Source organism: Gossypium arboreum, chromosome 2 (genome assembly GCF_025698485.1).
Source record: "Gossypium arboreum isolate Shixiya-1 chromosome 2, ASM2569848v2, whole genome shotgun sequence".
Taxonomy (NCBI): Eukaryota; Viridiplantae; Streptophyta; class Magnoliopsida; order Malvales; family Malvaceae; genus Gossypium; species Gossypium arboreum.
The window spans coordinates 583,287-604,132 of record NC_069071.1 but is presented as its reverse complement, the minus strand read 5'-3'; the positions used below and the strand labels follow the sequence as shown (position 1 = coordinate 604,132).

The 20,846-nt window shown below is 33.5% G+C and overlaps 4 protein-coding genes and 1 pseudogene across 5 annotated transcripts; 3 read left to right on the top strand and 2 right to left on the bottom strand.

The window, feature by feature from the left end:
• The first annotated feature begins 2,966 nt into the window (after positions 1-2,966).
• On the top strand, positions 2,967-6,720 carry LOC108482261 (NAC domain-containing protein 37-like). The gene is made up of 4 exons (XM_017785382.2): positions 2,967-3,094; positions 4,512-4,721; positions 4,816-5,087; positions 6,089-6,720. The coding sequence occupies exons 2-4, from the start codon at positions 4,568-4,570 to the stop codon at positions 6,605-6,607; spliced, it is 945 nt and encodes a 314-aa protein (XP_017640871.1). The 5' UTR covers positions 2,967-3,094; positions 4,512-4,567; the 3' UTR covers positions 6,608-6,720.
• Positions 6,721-9,455: 2,735 nt separating this feature from the next.
• Positions 9,456-11,857, top strand: LOC108482277 (uncharacterized). The gene is made up of 6 exons (XM_017785406.2): positions 9,456-9,614; positions 9,724-9,807; positions 9,895-9,979; positions 10,980-11,068; positions 11,300-11,411; positions 11,510-11,857. The coding sequence occupies exons 1-6, from the start codon at positions 9,576-9,578 to the stop codon at positions 11,725-11,727; spliced, it is 627 nt and encodes a 208-aa protein (XP_017640895.1). The 5' UTR covers positions 9,456-9,575; the 3' UTR covers positions 11,728-11,857.
• A 261-nt stretch (positions 11,858-12,118) lies between these two features.
• Positions 12,119-14,121, bottom strand: LOC108482269 (60S ribosomal protein L8-3). Its single transcript, XM_017785396.2, has 2 exons — positions 13,567-14,121; positions 12,119-12,622 (listed from the first exon to the last, which is right to left on the bottom strand). The coding sequence occupies exons 1-2, from the start codon at positions 14,004-14,006 to the stop codon at positions 12,280-12,282; spliced, it is 783 nt and encodes a 260-aa protein (XP_017640885.1). The 5' UTR covers positions 14,007-14,121; the 3' UTR covers positions 12,119-12,279.
• Positions 14,122-15,123: 1,002 nt separating this feature from the next.
• LOC108479730 (wall-associated receptor kinase 5-like) lies at positions 15,124-17,560 on the top strand (annotated as a pseudogene).
• Positions 17,561-17,629: 69 nt separating this feature from the next.
• Positions 17,630-20,164, bottom strand: LOC108482252 (uncharacterized). Of its 2 annotated transcripts, none has more exons than XM_053023369.1 (3): positions 19,847-20,164; positions 18,234-19,101; positions 17,630-18,087 (listed from the first exon to the last, which is right to left on the bottom strand). In XM_053023369.1, the coding sequence occupies exons 2-3, from the start codon at positions 19,091-19,093 to the stop codon at positions 17,913-17,915; spliced, it is 1,035 nt and encodes a 344-aa protein (XP_052879329.1). In that variant the 5' UTR covers positions 19,094-19,101; positions 19,847-20,164; the 3' UTR covers positions 17,630-17,912. The 2 variants fall into 2 exon arrangements, with proteins under 2 accessions (XP_052879329.1, XP_017640861.1); XM_017785372.2 differs by having other exon boundaries at positions 19,958-20,164.
• Between the last annotated feature and the right edge of the window lie 682 nt (positions 20,165-20,846).

Genomic DNA, 20,846 nt, shown 5'->3' with positions numbered 1-20,846 from the left:
ACACAATTGACATACAATAAATGTGTTAAAGTTAATAAATTTTTACGAAAAATACTAATGATTTTTTTTAATTTTTGAAATATAGGGATAAAATTTTAAAATTTATTAAAGTACAGGGACTGACAGTAGATTTTCACCTTTTACTTGTTATTGTTGTTAAAACTGTGAGAGAAGGGTTCACCGCCCCAACTTTGATGGTGGGGATGAGGGTCCACAAGGGATGGGGTTTTAATGAACTCAATGATGCCCTCCGCCGCATGATTGGTGACTACCGCCGACCCACCACCGTCCTACGTGGACTTCGCCTCCCCTTCCCTAGCCAATTCACTGTTGGATATGGCAATTTATGCTTTTCACCTTCGTATCAAACCATATGCATGTGTGACACTAGCTTATGGCTAGCAAAAGCTACATACTTGTAGCCAAACTATGAAATAAACTTTTAATTAGTTGTCCGATTTCAAAATATTCTAATCAAATTCTTAAAGTATTAATATTATATCAATCGTATCCTTTTATTAATTTTGAATTAATCTGTACGTTATATACTGATTTAGTATAAAGCATATTTAAAACACGAGTCAATTTGCAAACACATATGTACCTATCAAAGGCATAGCCCTACTCAGCTAAATAAGAAAATTGCTTTTAACTCCTCTAAAAATTTATAATATTTAATTTAAACCTTTTTAATCTTTGATTAAATGAAAATTTTGAGCTTCTATCCTCTTCGAAAAATAATTAATTTAATTTAAGCTTTTTTTAACATAATATTTTTAGCATTGTTCCCTCAAAATTTTTATATTTTTATCTTAGCCACCTTGAATAAAATTTCTTGCTTGCTCCTCCCTTCTGCTTGAAAGACTTAGATCTAATGGTTAAAAAAAATTTTATGCCTCATAAATTTTAATGACAAATTCTTTTTTTAACAAACCAGATCCAATGTATCCATATAATAGATATACATGTTTACAATTTAGTCCATATGTTCTAAAAACATTTCATGTCATATCTGAACTGGCACTTAGCGTCTAAACCAAATAGTTAGACTAATAGAAAGACCTAGTTAATAAAATACCACTACTTTGAGGACTCAATTAGAATATTTTTAAATTTAGGGAGTAATTTAGAATATGGACTATAGTTTGAGGACAGTTGGTGAAATTAACCCGAAGTAGAGGAGCAACAAAGACACATGCCCTTTAACGATATACTTTTGTAAATTCCACCCATTGTTTGTCTTCTACGTAAAGAACGATGTAAATCCACCAATGGATTTTTGCCACGTGGATTTCCACTGTGTTCTTTGACGTACCTTCTCGTAAATACTTGTCGAGAAAAATCATTCGGAGGCCGTAATTTCTACTTGAAATGACTGAAATATCCTTAAAAGTGTCTCCGCAACAGCTTTGGGATGGAAAGGAGTTTTTGGTAATTTAAAGAAAGAGATGACATGTCAGCAAGCTAGGGAAGAAAAAGGACAGCTCGGACGGGCGGTCGTTTGGCGGCAATAGGTGGCCGAGGTTGTGGTTATGGACTGCCAACGTGGCAAGTGTGTCAAAAAGTTTGAAAATGAAAGGGACTTTATTGAAATATTTCGATAAGTTCGAGCAACTATAAAGAATTCAACCAATACAAAATATAAAAAGTAAAGAGTCGAATAAAACTCGTTTTAGCACGAATGTACATGTTTAGATTAGAAATCCATACATGGAAAATACAAATGGTGAGACTTAGGGGCAAAGTTAAACATTTTGTTATGGAGGGTCAAAATCGAATTGTAAAATTTTGGAAGGTCAAAACTAAAGTTTTACCATTTTATTACATATATTCAAGGGCTTATAAGGTAATTCCACTAAATTAAGTGGGTGAAGGCTCCTACCTACCCTTTTTGATATTATTTATAGTGAGATTTGAACCTAAGTGCCTAAAGACTTAGGGTTTTAGCCTTAACCAAAAATGTCAAAGTTTCAATGGCACAAGGATTTATATTTGATGTATTAATAGTATATAAGTTCATACACCGTTAATGAATCATAAGATGTCATTTGAAAAAAAAATTTGAATTTATTTATCTTTAATGATTTTTAAAATTATTTTTAATTTATTAATATATAATGTGTTTTAATATGATTCACTAGTCGTGTATAAATCATGGGAATGTTACTTGCTATAGTGTATGTTGTCTATGATTTGTGAACTTGAAATGATTGAAACCCGTAGTGATCTGATCAAAATAATCCTAAAACTTAAAACGATTTAAACTCAAAATTACTTAAACTAAAATAACTTAAAATTTTAAAGAGTAAACTACATTAGTAGTCGCTCAGCTATGATTTTTTTTTTAGTCACCAAAACTATGAAAAGTTACAAAATGATCATTCAACGACTCAATTTTGTCTTTTTTGGTCACCAGCTAACTAATGTTTGAAATAGTCACTTTTGTTTGCCTCGGATTACATTTTAGTCACTTATATTTGAAATGTTACATTCTAGTCACTTACATTATCCTTTTGTTACGAAGTGGTCACTCTGTCGTTAAGCTCCGTTACCTCCCTGTGGCAGTCCAAATGGGTTTTAAATGTCAAATTGAACTGGAAAATTTTAAATTAATTACACCTTAAACTGGAAAAGAAAACCGTTCGTCTCCTTTTTCTTTTAGTTGGACATCCAACTAAAACTCATTTGGACTGCCATGTAGGATTGTCGTTAGGGAATAATGAAACTTAACGACAGAGTGACCATTTCGTAACAAAACGATAATGTAAGTGACTAAAATTTAATATTTTAAACATAAATGACTAAAATGTAATATGAGTAAAACAAAAGTGAGTATTTTTAAAGTTTACCCTTTTTAACTAAAAACTAATTTAGCTATGCATTGACGTAAGCCAAATGGGGAGTGCCATCAATCAACCCCCATGCGCAATATAGAGCGGTCCTTTCCCTCCCCATCCCTTTTATATATTCTCTTCATTTCACTCCTCCATTTTTGTCTCTCTATTCTTCAATTCCCTTCCCTTTTGTCTTCTTCTTCTTCATTTCTTCTTTGTCTCTCAAACTCGAAACACGACCGCCAGTTAATAAACTCGAGGTAAGCTTCTACATTTCTGCATGAAAAAGAAAACTCAATCTTTTCAAGACAATATTCTTTTCATTTAGTATCGTGTTCGTGTCATGTCACCATTTGGTAATGTTAGAGTATATACAGAAGATAATCCTTAACTGGTCTGAAATCTTACAAGATCTTAACTGGTCTGATTTTCCCTATGAAAACATGAATGCCATTGACATTATAACCTTAAAAAACCAGAATATAATCAGTTCAGAGTGTCATGTTTTGGATTTGAATGTATGAAAAACTATATACAGCAAAAACCCAGAAACTATTTTTTCTGATTTTAGGTCAGTTTTTGTGTTATGGGAATTCTCGACAAACAGATAAAAGTTTGACAGTGGCCTTTCATTTACAATGAGACAATAACTTCTGCAACTGATAAGTGAAAGTGGAGTCGGGGTTTTTTTTTTCTTTAAAATCTCTTTTCACTTTTGTCAGGTTTTGATCCGATGGAAAACTGTGTTCTGTCGAGAAAAAGCTTCTCATTTTTTTATGGTCTCTCTTTCAAACCAAACGCATGCTTAATTGTGATAACGTCATCCCCCTTGTTCCATTTATACAACTTTTTAGGGTTAATATAACTTCTAGTCACTAAATTTGACATTTAAGTCCATTTTAATCTCTAAACTTCACGCTTTGATATGTGTTATATCATCAAATCCTTATGAAATCCAAGTTCTTGAACCAAAATAGACTTAGTTACCATGTTTAGTTACCAAATTTAAGGGTTAAAATTATTTTTTCAACTTTTTCAAATCAGATCATGGAAAAACTCGAAAATCCCAAACTTATTAATTTATATTCTACTCTCAAAGAGTAATTTTTGTTTGTTTCAAACCCTTTTTATTACACCCTTTCTACGTTGCTTATAATTGCATTTTAGTTTAATATAAATTTGATTCTTCTACTTTTATAATACTTTTAGGTGGCTAGAATAGTTGAACACTTTGAGACATGGATTTTTCTTAAAAAAAATTCGTTCTTACTCAAAGTTGAGCATAATAGAGGTACCAAAATCATAATTTAACAAGTTTTTTTTTTATAAAAACCCCGTTCTTGATACATCATTTCCACCATTCACCAACACAAGACAACATCATTAGCTCAAACATCTAGTTGTCCCTTCCAAGTGTTCTCTTAACAAACACACCCCTCATGTATTTTTTTTTCCTTTTTTTGCCTTTTTCCATTTTCACATCTTCTAGTTTTTTAATCTATGAAACAATAGGTTTAATTTTGTTTTATAACCATGCCTTAATTTTGCTTCTAAGAGGGTTTTAAAGTTAACCACTATTGATTATACATATACATATACATTTCTATGAATACAATGCTTGTCAACTTGGAGAAACTTTTCATTATTTTTTTCAACTTTTTTCTAATTATGATTTAGGGGTGAAGAAGCTATAAAAGAGTGGATTGTTAGTGGTGAGTTAATATTGTGGATCAATGGAGTCATGTGTCCCACCCGGGTTCCGGTTCCACCCGACTGACGAAGAGCTTGTCGGCTACTATCTGAGGAAGAAAATTGCATCGAAGAAGATCGATCTCGATGTTATAAGAGACATCGATCTGTATAGGATCGAACCATGGGACCTTCAAGGTACAAAACACCATCCCACACTTCAATTTTATTTCTCCTTTTAGGGTTTTCATGATTTTATGTAAAGAGTTGGATATTGGTGATTGGAATGTAGAGAGGTGTCGGATCGGGTACGAGGAGCAAAACGAGTGGTATTTTTTCAGCCACAAGGACAAGAAGTATCCGACTGGAACGAGGACTAATAGAGCGACTGTTGCCGGTTTCTGGAAAGCAACGGGACGAGACAAGGCAGTTTACGATAAATCGAGGTTGATCGGGATGAGGAAGACCTTGGTCTTCTACAAAGGAAGGGCTCCGACCGGGCAAAAAACAGATTGGATCATACATGAATATAGGCTCGAATCCGATGAGAATGGCCCTCCCCGGGTAAGCATTTACATACACGCACACACACACAGACGTAACATATATGTATACTTATAGTGTATAAATATTGACCATCAGTCACGAAACAAAAAGTATTTTGAAGTCTCTTCCCTTTATTAGGACAAGATGATTAGAACCCTAGCTTTTTTGTGACGAAATAGTTGGTGTTTATTTTTTCAGGGAAAATTTATTTTCCGAGGGTCTATAAGTTTCTTTTTTTGTGATTTAGTCACAAATATTTTGGGGGTTATTAATTAACTAAATAAGTGAAGGATTTTTTAAAATTGAAAAACATATGGTATGTATAGTGTTTATAATTTCTATATTAACTTACACGCCATGAGAAAATATATATATAACCTAATATTTTTTAGGACTTATTTTGTAATTTACCCACTATTCAATTTATATGAGAAAAGGAAGCAACTTTTTTTTTTTTTGCTTAAATGTCTAACATAATATGATTTCTAGGTCAAAAAAGATGATTAGTCTAACTTTCCAGCATGGCCCATTTTTTTTTTTGAAAAGAGAAATTCCATTTCTCCTGTATAGCATTCATATAGCCACCACCATTGCTATAATATCTACCTCAAAAACACATTTGAAAACTAAAAAAGGTTGATTAGATCAAATATTTCTAAATTTTAGTCTCGGTTTTAGATTGGTCATCAGTAATTCCATCAACTTAAGCGTTAAATTTTAGTTCAAATATAGTATTGAACATATTTAAAACACTTGATATGCCTATCGCATGGATAGTTTAGATTGACTATTGTGTTAAAAAGAAAGAAATAACTAGGGGCGTGGATAAACATAAGAACTTAATTGAAATTGTACTACTACGTTGGGTTCTCAACCTAGGACCAATTTAGAACCTAGTCCATAGTTTAGGGACTCCGTGTGCAATTAACCTTTCGTGAAACAAGAAAACTTTATGCTTCAACTCCTTATTCTCTTTGTGTATTTATAATTTAGTCTCTAAACTTTCAAACTTCTTGCAGGAGGAAGGATGGGTGGTTTGTCGAGCATTTAAGAAGAGAACTAGTAGCCAAAGCAAGACCATCCAAGGGTGGGACACGACCATTTTCCAGGATGAACCAAGTGGGATTACCAGTTCCGCCATTTTTGATCCACTAGCTGACATTTCAAGACAAACCCAGAATTTTAAACAAGAGATAATAGTGGCAAACAATTTGAATTTTATCGATCACTATGATCAGTTCCTACAGCTTCCTCAACTAGAGAGCCCTTCAATGCCATTAATAAAGAAGCTGCCAAACACTAAGGAAGTGACTGATTGGAGAGACCTCGACAAGTTTGTAGCTTCTCAGCTGAGTCAAGAGATTAGATACGGTGGTGGTGATGAAGGTGGTTCGAGCTTTGGAGCTGATACAAATGGTGAAATATCAGATATGGCGGTGCTGTTGTTGCAGTGTAGTAATAATGGTGGAGATGAAGAAGGGAATAAGTTGAATGAGTTATTGAGTTCAGATATTGGAATCTGCTTATTTGATAAATGAAAGTGCTTATATTGGTTTTAGTATATTATAAAGCTTGATGGGTAATGATACATTTTTTAAATTTTGTAAAAATTTGGTTGTGAAATTAGTGAAGAAAACTATCATTCTAGCTATTTGCATGCAATTCCAAAGTAAACCATTCAATTATTTTTGTATTAATATAGATATTAATGTTTATATGGCTAATTAATAATAATCCTTTAAACTAGTTTGATGGTTAGGGTATTCACAATTTTAGGTGCGCCCTGAATTCGAGTCAAGCTAATTGCTTAAGACTTTGCCCTCCGCTTATAATTCACCAAAAAAGAAAAGATTCAAATCTAAAAAAGTAAATAGTTTTATGACTTCATCCTTTGTCAATAATTCTAAGGCCTCGTTAGCACAATCCTGGAATCTTTTGTTTGATGCCGAAGAATTCTTATAAGTTGAATTAAATGTATTAGTTGTATTGAAACAATTCGAACTTCAAAATAATACAGTAAAAGTACTATGAAAGTTCTTATACTAGAAGTCGAATTATATTTTGCTTTCTATACTTAAAAATGGGCAAATTTATCCCCATACATTAGATTAATATTTAAAGTTTCATTTATTTGTACTGTTAAAAACTGACATAGTTGACAGAATAATCAGACAGTGAGATGTGACAACCACATGTATCTTACGTGAATATATAGAAATTAGTTTTTAACAATAATAATAGATAAAATTTTTAACAGAAAAACTAATTTATTATTTGGTTTAATATATACGAACTAATTTATTTTTTTAATAAAAAAATAAAATACAACACGATTTCCAATATTTTACTAAAAAATGCATAGTAAAAACAAAAGACGAATATATTAAAATAATTACACATTTTTAGGAAAGAAACAAATTTGATTGATTCTTTTAATTTTTTTTTGATTGATTTGAATTATCAAAGGTTTTAGTTAATGCGTGAACATAGTGGCCCCATAGCTTGTCTCGCATGCGATAGCCATGCATGCCTCCCCATTCTTTCTTTTTTTTTTTTTTTTTATACCCGTTTTTATAGTTTATGTTCAGAATTTATAGATATTTTTTTTAATAATACCGCCTTTAAAGTTCGAATCTAATTCTTTTTTAAGAGTATAATATTTTATCAATTTTAATTTTAATCAAAGAAATTATACATACCTCGATTCGAGCTTCGTACAATTTTTAATACAAAGTTTTAATTTTAATTAATTTATAATTTATTTTAATTTTTATAATATAAAATAAATATTTTATATTTAAAATAGCTTAAAAATAATATATAAAAATATTTTTATTTATTTATTGAATAATTGAAATACTATAAAATGTATTTTTTTTCTATTAGAAATAAACAGATACAGACATTTCAATGAGAAATGACATTTCATCTTTTATTTTTGCCACCATATTTGACCAACAAAGATGTTTAACTTTATTCATCAAATAACTATATTGCATTATCTCTTTATATTTTTGTTAATTTGATTTTTATTTAAATTAATTAAATTTAGTATTTAATTTTAAAAAATAAATTTGACCAATAATCTTTTAAAAAATTTTGAATTGTTGTTTTTAATAAAATATTGGTTAAAATGTTAAATTTTAAACATTACAAATAAGACATGATAATTCACATGTATTTCATGTTAATTCTTTTGAAATTTTATAAATTTTTATATTTTTGAATTTTGAATTTATTTTTATTTTTGATTATTTTAATAAATTTTAAATTGTTTGTTGACATAGCATATAAGACAACTAATGTCATGTCAAGATAAAGTATACGTGAGTTGTCACGTGAGTTGTTACGTCAACATCGTTAAAAAATTAATATTTTAGTTAGCTTTTAATTTAAAAAAAAATTAACTAATTTTAAAAATGTTATTGATCAAATTTAACTTAAAGAAAGAAAAAAATAAGAGTAAAATTGAAGAAAAAAAATGTAAATATTGAGTGCTAAATTACGAGCTTTCCCTTTTAGTGGATTCAAAGGGTCGTGGCCTCCCTCTCTACTATCAATTTCCAAGTACTTGTAAATGATAACAGGACTAGCTATTTCAATACATCGAGAGAGTTTAGTCAAGGAGATCCTTTATATCCATAACGAGGGGGTCAAGTTAGAGTTTCTTTTCATGGTGAAGATTGAGTTATATATTTATATGAGCGTTAAAATGCAAATTTAACATTTTTTTGGTATTTATCTTTATAATTTTTAGAAGAATTGAATTAAAATTTTATCATTTTTAGAGGACTAAACTATAATTTTACCATTTATTTAATTAAAATTTTATAAATATTCCACAATTTCCATTTTCCCTTCTCCTTTCTCCATATCTCTACATCCTTTGGCATCCCCATTCCACATCTCCTTTGTGCTAATATGTCATTGTTGCATTCAAAGAGAGAAGGAATTTGGCCGAGGATTAAAAGTTAGATTATATTTTACTCTTATTTATTTTAAAAAATAAATTAATCTATATATATTAGATCAATAACTAAATTGATAATTTTTGTTAAAAAATTTATCTATTTATATTATTAAAAACCGACATGGCTACAAAATAACTAGAGAGTAACGCGTAGCGTGTCATGTGTGCCTCATGCTGACGTAAGTGGACCAATTTTTAATAGTAGAAATATGAAATTTTTAACAAAATGACCAATTTATTCTTTGATCTAATATAGAGGGACTAATTTACCCAATTTTTAAGCAAAGGGGGAAAATACAAACCGACTACTAATTCAGGGGCTTCTATAATACTTTTACCTGACCGAACTTAAAAATGAAAAATTCTTCTTTTACCCCTTAAAAAATTACAAGATTTTAAGTTAACCTATTACCCTCCGTTAACCCGACTCGTGTGAAAAAAAAGGAATTAAACACGTGTGGATTTTCAGTTGAAGTAGTTATCGAAGTGCACCTCTGAGAGTTTAAAAAAAAAAAAAAAAATTGAAGCTTGCAGCAATGGGTGCCTCTGAATCTGCCCTACTAGGTTCTTCATCGGTAAGTTTTCAATTTTTCTCGACAGTTTTCGAAAATTTTCTTCAGCTGGATTTTGTTTATAGCTTTAATTTCTGTTAACATTGATTATTATTATTATTGGGCAATGAAGAGTTCGAGCGATCAAATCAGTACAATTTCAAAGCGATCGGAAACAATCGATCCCGTTTTAGAGAAGCTCAAATCCCTTAAAATTGTAAGTTCTTTTTTATTCTTTGTTTTATGAATTATTATGTCACCGTTAAAAGCTAAGGGATTTGACGGTTTCTTTTGTGAATTGTAGACGTCTCCGATACTGACGGCGCCGCCGACGGAGGGTAGCTTAACTGACATTTTAGTGAGAAAACCATCATCATCTTCGGCTCAAGGTTTTGCTTGCTTTATAGTTTATATCAGTGTATTAGGGTTTTTTGGTTGATAAAACCCAGAAAGATGATCCTTTTCTGTTTGAGCCTTGAAGTGAAACTGATAGTACTTTGCAAAATTTATAATTGGATTCAAATTTTTTGCTCGAATCCTATATATGAAGAAATTGGCTAACATTAGACTGTTGTGGCTTACGACTTTATTCATAGTGAAATGCTGAGTTTCAGTCATTGGAGCCTTTTTCTTTTCTGATTAATGTGTATACTTGTAAGATTACAGTACATCAGTCATCTAACCTTGTGATTTCATCTCATTGGAGACTTTTTCTGCCTGATGAATGTTTTGGCTGGTAAGATCTCGTTATACCAGTCATCAAACATTGTTAATTTATAACTTCATACTTGGCTGAGCCTGAGCTAAGCTTTTACCAGTTATCGAGTTCATAAGGAAGCCAAGGAGCTAAGAATAATTAGACTAGCTTACCCAAGGGAGTGGTATCGGAGTGATCCATTAGGTTCAATGGTATTTATACAGGACAGGTTCTTTATGCAGCTATGTACTGTATATGTTGTATAGCTATTAGGAGTGTCATTCCCGGTTTAAGCCCCATTAGATTTGCATCCACGTGTTCTTGACTTCGCATTCATTAAAGGCTTCTATTCACTTGTTTGTCTATTTGCTTAGTGTTGTTTTAGGGATGAGATGATGAGTGCAACAATGGTGTATCGGGTATAGATTGCTTTTTAATCACCTTGTTATGCATATACCTAAATAAGTGTATTTCCGGGGGAAACGCATATGCATAAAGTTAAAAATAGATGGAAAAGAAGAAGATAAAAGTTAATTAATGTTGGAGGGTAAAAAAAAACCTTAATTACTTTTTCAGAAATTATGGTAATTTGGTACACTCTTGAAGTGCTAAGTATTTTCTGATTTTGTTCTATGGTTGTCAATAGCTTTTTTCCCTGGCTTTACATTATTTCTTTTGGACCATCAAAATAGGTACTGTGAATCCGAAGGTGTTGCTGGAGCTTTTCTCAATGTATCGTGATTGGCAGGAGGAGAAGGCTCGAGAGATTAGCAAGAAACAGGTGTGCCATATCTGCCATAAATTTACAAGTACGAGAACAGTTGTTGCAACATCATAGGGTAGATTACTTCTGTTGTGGATCGTTTTTTTAATTCTATGTTCCATTATTTTATATCAAGTTCATATCAAGACAGAAGTTTTTTCCATTATTTCGATTTTATGAAGAATTAAGTATACACAGTCCCTTTTTGTTGTTCAAATGTATACGTTTGGGACATTTCATTAATTGCAGGAAGAGATAGAAAACAAAATAGAAGTTGCAGATGCTTTGGCAGTTAAACTTCTCCAACGTTTTAATTACTCAGTTTCCACGATGAAGACAACTTCACAACATTTCTCAGAAGGTAATTCGACTTTCCTCTCGTATGGCTAAACATTTTGAAAAATCTGATGATTTCTCTTTAAAATCTCAAGTAATTATATCTTTGTATAATGAATGTAGTTCACACATTGCAAGTGGAGCTTGGGGATCTTAAAGGAAGGTTAACTGAAGTGCTTAGCAATTGTGACTCATTGTGCAAGAGAATTGCCGCGGAGGGGCCAGAACCTCTTCGATCGTCCATCAAGCCATTCGCAGTTGCCACTGCAAACTTGACAGCAAATCAAAGAGTTGAACCTACAAATCAAAGTTCAATACCTATAGAAGACAAATTAGAGTGACACTTAAAATTGTCTCATCCGTACATAATTGACATATTCTTTTACCATTAAACACTTCTTTGAGATTTTAGTTATTTTGTGTACTTGCATTAAGCTTTGAATATAGATACTATGGTATGCCTTCATTAAAGGCTTCTCAGGGTGTAGCACTTGGCTTAATTAGAAATTCAACACCACCAGACTTGTCACTCGAAAATCGGTCTCTATTATCAAACACAATCTGAACTGACTCGAGCCTTTGACCATAAAATGTTCCATATAAGTAGCTCAAAATAACTTTGAACTTGAAGATACCAAAATCCAAAATAATTCATACCTAATAACTCGATTCAAAAAACTCGAACATAAAACAGGGGTAAAAACCGAAAACAACAAATACCAAAAACATGGGTAAAAATCCGAATCAAAAACAAAATCATTGCTCAAACAACTCAAAACAGTACCAATATCTGATAATTCAAACACATTTTCAAGCATAAAGGTCTTAAATACTCTTGAATGTAAAATCTGAAGACCAAAAGAACTAAAATTACAGCAAGTAATATCCTAAGCCTAAGCCTTGTCAGCTTTGGCAGCAGTAGCAGCAGCTTGTCCTCTGAGCCTACCAGTTCTCCTAGCAGCAATAAGACCAACTTTCTGTCCAGGAGGAGCATCACGCCTAACAGTACTAGCATGACCGATGTGTTGATGGTTACCACCTCCATGGGGATGCTCAACAGGGTTCATAGCTACACCACGCACCTTAGGCCAGCAGTTCCTCTTCACTCTAAACTTGTGATAAGCATTACCAGCCTTGAGGAGAGGTTTCTCAGTCCTACCACCACCTGCAACTTGGCCAATCATCGCACGACAGCCACTTGGAACAATCTTCTTAGAACCAGATGGAAGCTTGATCCTGTAAAGATTAAAGGCCAAAAGGTCATTGCTAGAACAGCTAATTACTCCGAACTTCCACCAATGTCCATCTATAATTAAGCACTACCAATCTAATTTCAAGGTTAAGCAAAAATTATCATCGAAACACGCAGGCACCAACAAGACAGTGAAATTTAACATGTATAGACAAGTAATACTCAACTAAACACTACCGATATGCTTTAAGAGATGCATTTTTCATTTTAAGCAACCTTCACCTACTAATTGCATTACAATCCTTTCTCGTAAACTAGGCATACGATCAAGCATGTATATCAACCGTAAGCCTTAGATTATAGCAAAATGCATAAATAGGGCTAATCAACAATAAAAGAAATATAGAAAATCATCACATATAAAGGCCTGTAATACTCAACACTACATATCGTTCTGAATGCATTTTTCATTTTAAGCAGTCTTTCACACTAATTGCATTAGAGTACTCATGATATCAACAGCAAGCCTTAGATCATAGCAAAATGTATAAATAGGGCCAATTTACAATCAAAGGTTACCGCATATAAAGGCCAGTGATACTCAACACTACACATAGATCTGAAACCCGAATGTAGGATTGTAATAAGAAACTTTGAACTAAAGATATACTTTTTTTAATGCTAAAACCCGAGTTATGGATCAAATTCAGAATCCTTTTGCTTAAGAGATGCTCGTGTTATCCCCCAATTTGCATTCCATGAGTTAAGAACCAAGCAACATTTATCCAACAATTGCATTACAGTTCTTCCTCATACGCTAGGCATACAATTAAGCACTAATATCCACATCAAACCCAAGACTATAGCAAAATGTATAACAATAGCGCTAACCAACAATCAAAGCAGCATAGAAAATCATCAGTTCATCACATACAGTAAAACAGACCCAAATCAAAATCACAGTTAAAACAGCTTAAAAATGAGATACCTGGTGGTATCATTATCAGGGTTGTGACTAATAACAATAGCATAATCCCCAGAAGCTCTAGCGAAAACCCCACGGTCACCAACATGGTGCTCAACGTTGCAAACGACAGCTCCTTCAGGGATAGATCTAAGGGGCAACACATTTCCAACCACAAGGGTAGCTTTCTTACCACAATACACGAACTGTCCGGTGTACATACCCTCGGCGGCGACGAACAATTCCTTCTGTTTCTTGTAACGGAAAGGGTGGCGGAAAACGACGCGGGCTAACGGAGCGCCACGTCCAGGGTCGTGAATGACGTCGGTGACGACACCTTTGAGGTAACCGTTCCGTTCACCGAAGTCGAGGCTGCGGAAACGGGCGGGACCCTTCCGGTGGTGGGTATGGGCCTTGAAGACCGAACCGGCACCCTTACGTTGAGCTCGTATGACACGACCCATTACGGTGGTTGTGAGGAGACCTCTCTGTCTTCTCTTGGAGGCAGACGATGGGGAGAGAGAGCTTAGTGAAAAAGGGGTAGGAGGGGTTGAAGATTAGGGTTTTTAGATTGGAATTTGGAGATTTGGGCCTTTAAATTGAATATTAGAGTTTATAGATTGGATTTTGGGGATTTAGGGCTTTAAAATAATTAAAATTTGTTGCCATTATTCAACCCAAAAATAAAAGCCTTTTATGGCCTTTTAAAGGGCCCAAATAGAAATTTCAATTTTCTTTGGGTTAATTAAATGAGTTAATTCCACTAAATGTCCCCAAACTATGACTCATTCTAAATTGGTCCTAAACTTTTAAAACATTCTAATTATATCCTCAAACTATCAATGTTATACCAATAAGGTTCTTCCATTACTAAAATCGTTAATTTAAGAGTTAATTGCACAAAACATCCTCAAACTATGACTCTCATTCTAAATTGCTCCATAAACTTTAAATCATTCTAAAAACATTCCTAAACTATCGAGGTTATATCAATTAGGTCTTTTCGTTACTAAAATCATTATTTAATTGTTAAATGATAAGTCAAATCTCATGTAAAATTGTTAACGTTAATCATTCTAATTACATCCTCGAGCTATGATTGAGTCGACTTCGAGCTTAGTAATACTTGACTCTAACGGCTCACAAGCCTTATCGAGCTTTTCATATGTTTATATTATCAGATTACATTATTACCCTTGTATATATTATTAACCCTAAGCTTAATTATCGAGTTGAGCTTGAGCTTGAGTATAAAAATTGATAAATGAACTTAATCAAGCTCAAGCTCGATGATATCTTTAACTGAGTTCGAGCTTAAAAATAGATATTCAATCGAGATCTGAATTTTGAGCCGAGCTCGAGTTTAACCTTGTAAAATGGCAACCCAACAAAAAAAATAATGTGAATTGAGTTCTTGCAAATGGCAACAATATCTTGAAATTATGACATATCTCAATTTTTTTCTATTTTACCATGTTTGAAACCAATATGACAACATCTTTTCTTGTCACCCTTCATTTCCGATTCTTTGTTTGTTTGTCTGAAAAATGAATATCACTAAACATCCTCGTATCGTTAGCAATGATGGTGGCAACTGTAATACCGGCGACACGAGCTCAACCGTTTGTCAAAAAAGGCTGCCCTTCTCAATGCGGCAGCGTTACAATCCCATATCCTTTCAGCACGAAGGAAGGTTGTTTTTTAAACCACAACTTTTACATCCACTGCGACGAATCCATAGCTTGCTTAGCACATATGAAATTGATCATCACCGATTGCGATCGAAGGTCAGTTGCGGGTCTTAACCACGGTTGCTCGAGATTGTTACCGAGCTCCACGGCTCCCTTTCTTAATCCCGGAAACAACGATACCGTTGTCATCTTTATCGATTTACAATATCTCGAGCACCCGAAACAAGCTCACGGCCATAGGATGCAACACTTACGGATACTTGAAGGGATATACCGGGAACAAAAGTTATAGTTCCGGGTGTGTGTCATTGTGTGACCAGTTGGATGAATTGATTAATGGATCATGTACTGGATTCGGATGTTGTCGAAGAAAGTCAATTTTTGTTACGTCCGCAATCACGATTACGAATTTTTTATCATTGTTGTTGATATCGATGAGTGCGAAATTTCGAGTTGATAATGCAATATGCAAAAATTTACCAGGGAGTTTCAAATGCATTTGTAAAGATGGATATGAAGGCCATGACAAAAGAAATGGAACTGGTTGTATTCCTATTAGTGGCTTTTCTTTTGTTAATACTTTTTTAGGTATCAATATTTTTTGAATTAGATCGGTGATTAAATTAATCAGACTATTAGTTTGTCAGTCTAATCAATCCATTCAATTCGATTAAATCAATCATTAAACTATTTTTTTAAAATCTATTCAACTGGTCCTTTTCGATTCCCAAGTCTACTAATCTAATAACTTTCTCCAAACCGGCAATGTTTTTTAGAATCGGACCAATGGTCGAACCAGTTTAGCCACTAGTTCGTTGGTCTAACCAATTTGATCAAAGAATCATTAAAAATTCTAAAAATATATATATAAAAACCCGATTCAATCAGTTTTTTAATTGGTTCGTATCGATTTGTGATCTAATCATTTTAAAACTATTCTCCAAAATGGTACGCGTCTCGTCCAGTCTGATTCAAACATTATTGCGGACCGATTCTTGATCTGACCGGCTAGCCTTGTCGAGTCTAGTTCAAACATCATTGGGTAAGATCTAATTTATCATTGTTTGTTGTTGAGGGTTACAGACCGAGTGACGGGTTTTATCTCCCAATTCTAACAAGAGCATAAGCGTCTAAAAAAAGGACCTTAAGAAGCAGTAATGAGTTCATAGAATTGGAGCGCCTCAATAGATCTAAAAAGGTGAAGTTTTAATAAACAGAACAATTTGCACATGGTAAAGTTCGAACCATTAACCTATAGCTTATAGGGTATGGTGTTATGGTACTTAACGAGCTGCTTTCACTCTGTGAACTCATCAACACCACTTCTTGACAATACCAAACGTGTTGAAATTCTGTAACTCGTTTAATTTGTTTCTATGTTAAACTAGGTTGGAGCATAATGCTACTGGTATTGGTATTAACCATTTCATGGATACATCGGGGACTTTGGCCTAAAAGGCTCATCAAACAAAGGGAAAAATTCTTCTTGCTAAATGGGGGTATTATCTTACAACAACAGCTTTCAAAGTTTAATGGAGCTGTTTCAGTCAAAATTTTCACATCAGAAGAGCTAAACAAGGCAACAACCAACTTCAATGAAAGCAATACCGTAGGCCAAGGTGGCCACGGGGACGGTTTATAAAGGAATATTGTGCGATAACCATGTTGCGGTTAAAAAATCGATGATTGCAGATCATAGTCAAGTCGAACAGTTCAGTAATGAAGTCATTGTTCTTTCTCAAGTTAACAATAGAAATGTTCTGAAGCTTTTTAGAAGTTTAGAGACGGAAGTCCCTTTGTTGGTTTATGAATTTATAGTCAACGGTACCCTTTATGAACAATTGCAGTCATCGGGTCTCATATTTGCACTCGGCTGCTTATCCTCCTATTATTCATAGAGATATTAAGTCTTCTAACATTCTTTTAGATGAACATTACACTGCAAAAGTCTCGGATTTTGGAGCTATCAGTGCAAGGGACGCTCAGTTATTTGGACTCAGTACTTACAATCAAGCCAGTTAGCTGAAAAGAGCGATGTGTTCAGCTTCAGAGTTGTCCTTGCGGAGTTACTAACCGGTAGAAAAGCACTTTGCTTTCAAATGCCGGAAGAACAGCGGAATCTAGCAATGCATTACGTTTCCACATTGAAAAAGGACCAATTATTCAGAATTATCGACCATCATGTGCTTGTTGAGGGAAACACTACACGAATACAAGTTGCTATGTTGGCAAACAGGTGCTTAAGAGGTAAAGGCAAAGAGAGGCCCTCTATGAAGGAAGTCGCAACTGGAGGGTCTAAAAGCAATGCTAAGCATCCGCCCAGTTAGCCCTCTGATAAGTAATGAGGCAGTTCATCCGACTACGGCAGCTGTTAACATTGTGAGACTTTTACCCCATACAGAAAAGATGGACATTTTTAAATTTCTGCAATTAGTACACCAAATTTGTGTTCTAATAGCACAACAATATGCATCCACACACTTAATGGTTTGATTTTTTTTCGAAAGCAAAGCACTAACTCGAGTTCCCTGCACTCTTCATTGTGTTACACTTCCATGAAAGTATTCCGTTACAAATTCGGCTATGTAGAGCACAACTTGTCTCACCTTACAGTTCTCTGGCTGATTGTTGAGTCAGCAGGGTGGTACGGTCCAATAGGCGGTAGGGCGAGAAAGTTGATCATATATTTGAAGCACTTAAGGCCATTACTTTGCATTGTTCATTCATGGCCAAAAGTTGAGCTTCTTTCTTGTCGAGAAGTGCGGTCAACCTCACATTCTCTTCCATAAGCTTCTGAACTTCAGTCTCTTTCTGCTTTTTCTCGCCCTCGAGCTGCGTTGTCTTTGCAACTAGTCTGGTTCAGAACAATACTAATAGTTATTCTGAGAAAATAGCCCCTATCATGCACTTACGATCAAAATCACAACTACAATTATGTAAGCCCTAAAATCAGAACATGCATAATCAGGGAAATAAAAAGAACTAAAAGATCGTACTGACCGTTCAAAGAGCCGCTCGATGGTTTGAAACTGCTTCTCCGATGAAAGAAGAGTTTCTCTTACACTAATGAGACTACTAACATAAGATTTCAAGGACTCGAAATCCTGCTTCACAAGAGTAAGCTCCTGTTCGTTTTCAGCAGCTCGTTGCCTCTGTCTCGAAGTTTCTTCGACCAAGTCCTCAACCCTCTGTCTCATTTCGTTAAGAATACTATTCGTACCGAGAGCAAACCTTTCCATCTCTTCTAACTTCACAGACATATTCTCTATTTGGACCGCTTTCCGTTTAATTTCTTCCTGACCTAAACTCGCCTTTTCTTTCTCGAGAGCAGTTTCGGATTCAGCCATAATGACCCTCTTAACAAGAACTTCCATTACATCCGTGACCATTTGCACGGACTTAATTAATTCACCGATATAAGCTCCATCTTTTTCATCCAAAGAACCTTGTTGTCTACTAATTCCGATCCACGTTTCATCATCCAAACAATCGAATGAAGAGAGATCAACACTCCTTGACCAGCTAGATAGTGGTGTACCTTCTTTATCTACAAGCCCTACCCCATCTAATAATTTGATGCCACACGATTTATGAGCTAAATCGGGAACAGCCATTACTCTTGCTTTTGATTTCAAGTAAGTCAATAAAGTCGCGGTAGTTTCTACCCTTCGCCAAAGAACATCTAACTCCTTCTTCGACTCCTCTTCCGACCCTTGTATAGAAGCCTTTACCTCCATAATTTTGGCTTGCAACACGTCTACTTGGCCTCGACGTTTTTCAATCTCCTGCTTCCACAGTTCATGAGTTTCACTAAGCTGAGATTGCAGAGTTGACAAGTCCAAATTGTCCTCGGCTGCCATACCCTTTCCTACATTATGAAAAAGTACAAGAACACGAAGGCTTAACCAAAACACAAACGGAATACATCATTGTTAAAAAAAAGAACAGATTGTTAAAGAACGAAGAGCAACAAGATGCTTGCTAAAACCCCAAACCTACACTCCACTATTGAAAAGACATTTCCACCACACTTTCCAACCGTTTTACACGCCCCGAGCAAGATTCTAGTTCTTATAAGAATGCTAACTTACAAAATCCAGTAGTAAGCAATAACAACATCTGAATCCAGTCGAACCATTTCATTCGAATTATGCTAGCTAAAAATGCCATAACAACAATTAACATCTAACAATTAACAAGCTAGCACTACCCTTTTTTAGAGATGGCTACCATGTCTCTTGCAACATCAATTTTTTTTTCCAAATTCCTTTATGTTCTTTCTTTGAGCTCACAAAAAAAAAAACTGAAATTTGCTCCAAATTCATTGAATTTTGCATAATTCTTCATATTATTTAAAACCCATGATTTTTTTACCAAATTCATCATCTTTACCATAATCAAAAGATCAATTCCACGATCTGAACTAAAAGAGCCGTAGAAAACAGCAATGACATGAAAATAACCCAGGAAAAAAAGTCAACAACAAACAAGAACCCTATACTAAATACCCTTTTTTTTGCTGATCAAACACCAAACTTATTAACACAAAAATCAAACCCTAACCCATTAACATAAACAAGAAAAAGATCCAAACTTGAAAGGAAAAAAATTACAATTTTATCTTAAAAACAAAACCCAAAAATCTTCTTTTTCATTTTTTTTTCAAGTTTTGGGATTTTGAAAGAAATTGAAAGAGAAGACTGGGGATAAAAAAGAGAAAGAACCTGATTGTGTATGCAAACAAAAGCAATAGCGTGGTGTTTGACTGAAGAACGATAATGATTTCTAGGGAAGTTGGGTTTCGTCGTCTTCTTCGTGCTATAATTTTATTTTATTTTTTTGGTTTAAGTACAAGGAATGTTTGGGAGATGGGTAACTTTTGCTTCCTCCATTTTACCAAAAATTCTTTTTCATGTAATGTTTGTATATTTATATGTATACATATGCTAAAGGATTAATTTTTTTAATTTAATGTAAAGATTAATTTGTTTATTTTTTTAGTAAAGGAGTAAAATATAATTTAATTTTAATACATATTAACACATGAATAATGTTAATGTATTTAAATTTTAATGCCTATTGAATCAAAGTTAAAATTTTAAAATTTAAAATATATTTTTAAATTTTAAATAATTCTATGTATATCTCGTTTACACATTAATTGTACAAATAATAACATAAAATATGTAATTTTCGATTCAATTCTTTTAGAAATAATATATTACGATTAAATTATATTTTGTCTTTTAAAATATGAAAAAAATTAATCCCTTCAAAAATATGGAATTATAAATTAATACATAATAAAATTACATTTTGATCTCTAGAAAATTTTATAATACAATTCCGTTCCTTTTAAAAAAATTCTCGATTCGTCCTTGTCTTTTGATGCAATATTTGACTTTTTTTAGATACTCTTCCCTTTGTTCAATTTAAAAGAAGTCGTAATGGGAATATAAGAAAAGGGATTGCATGTATTGAGATTCAAAATCGAAATTACATGTCCTCTTGAAATCGAGTCCCTGAAAGAAGTGAAATAAGCTCAAAGTTCCAACTTCCCTCCCATATTTTACCATAATTTGTAGTTAAGTCACATTAGTATAATGAAATGAG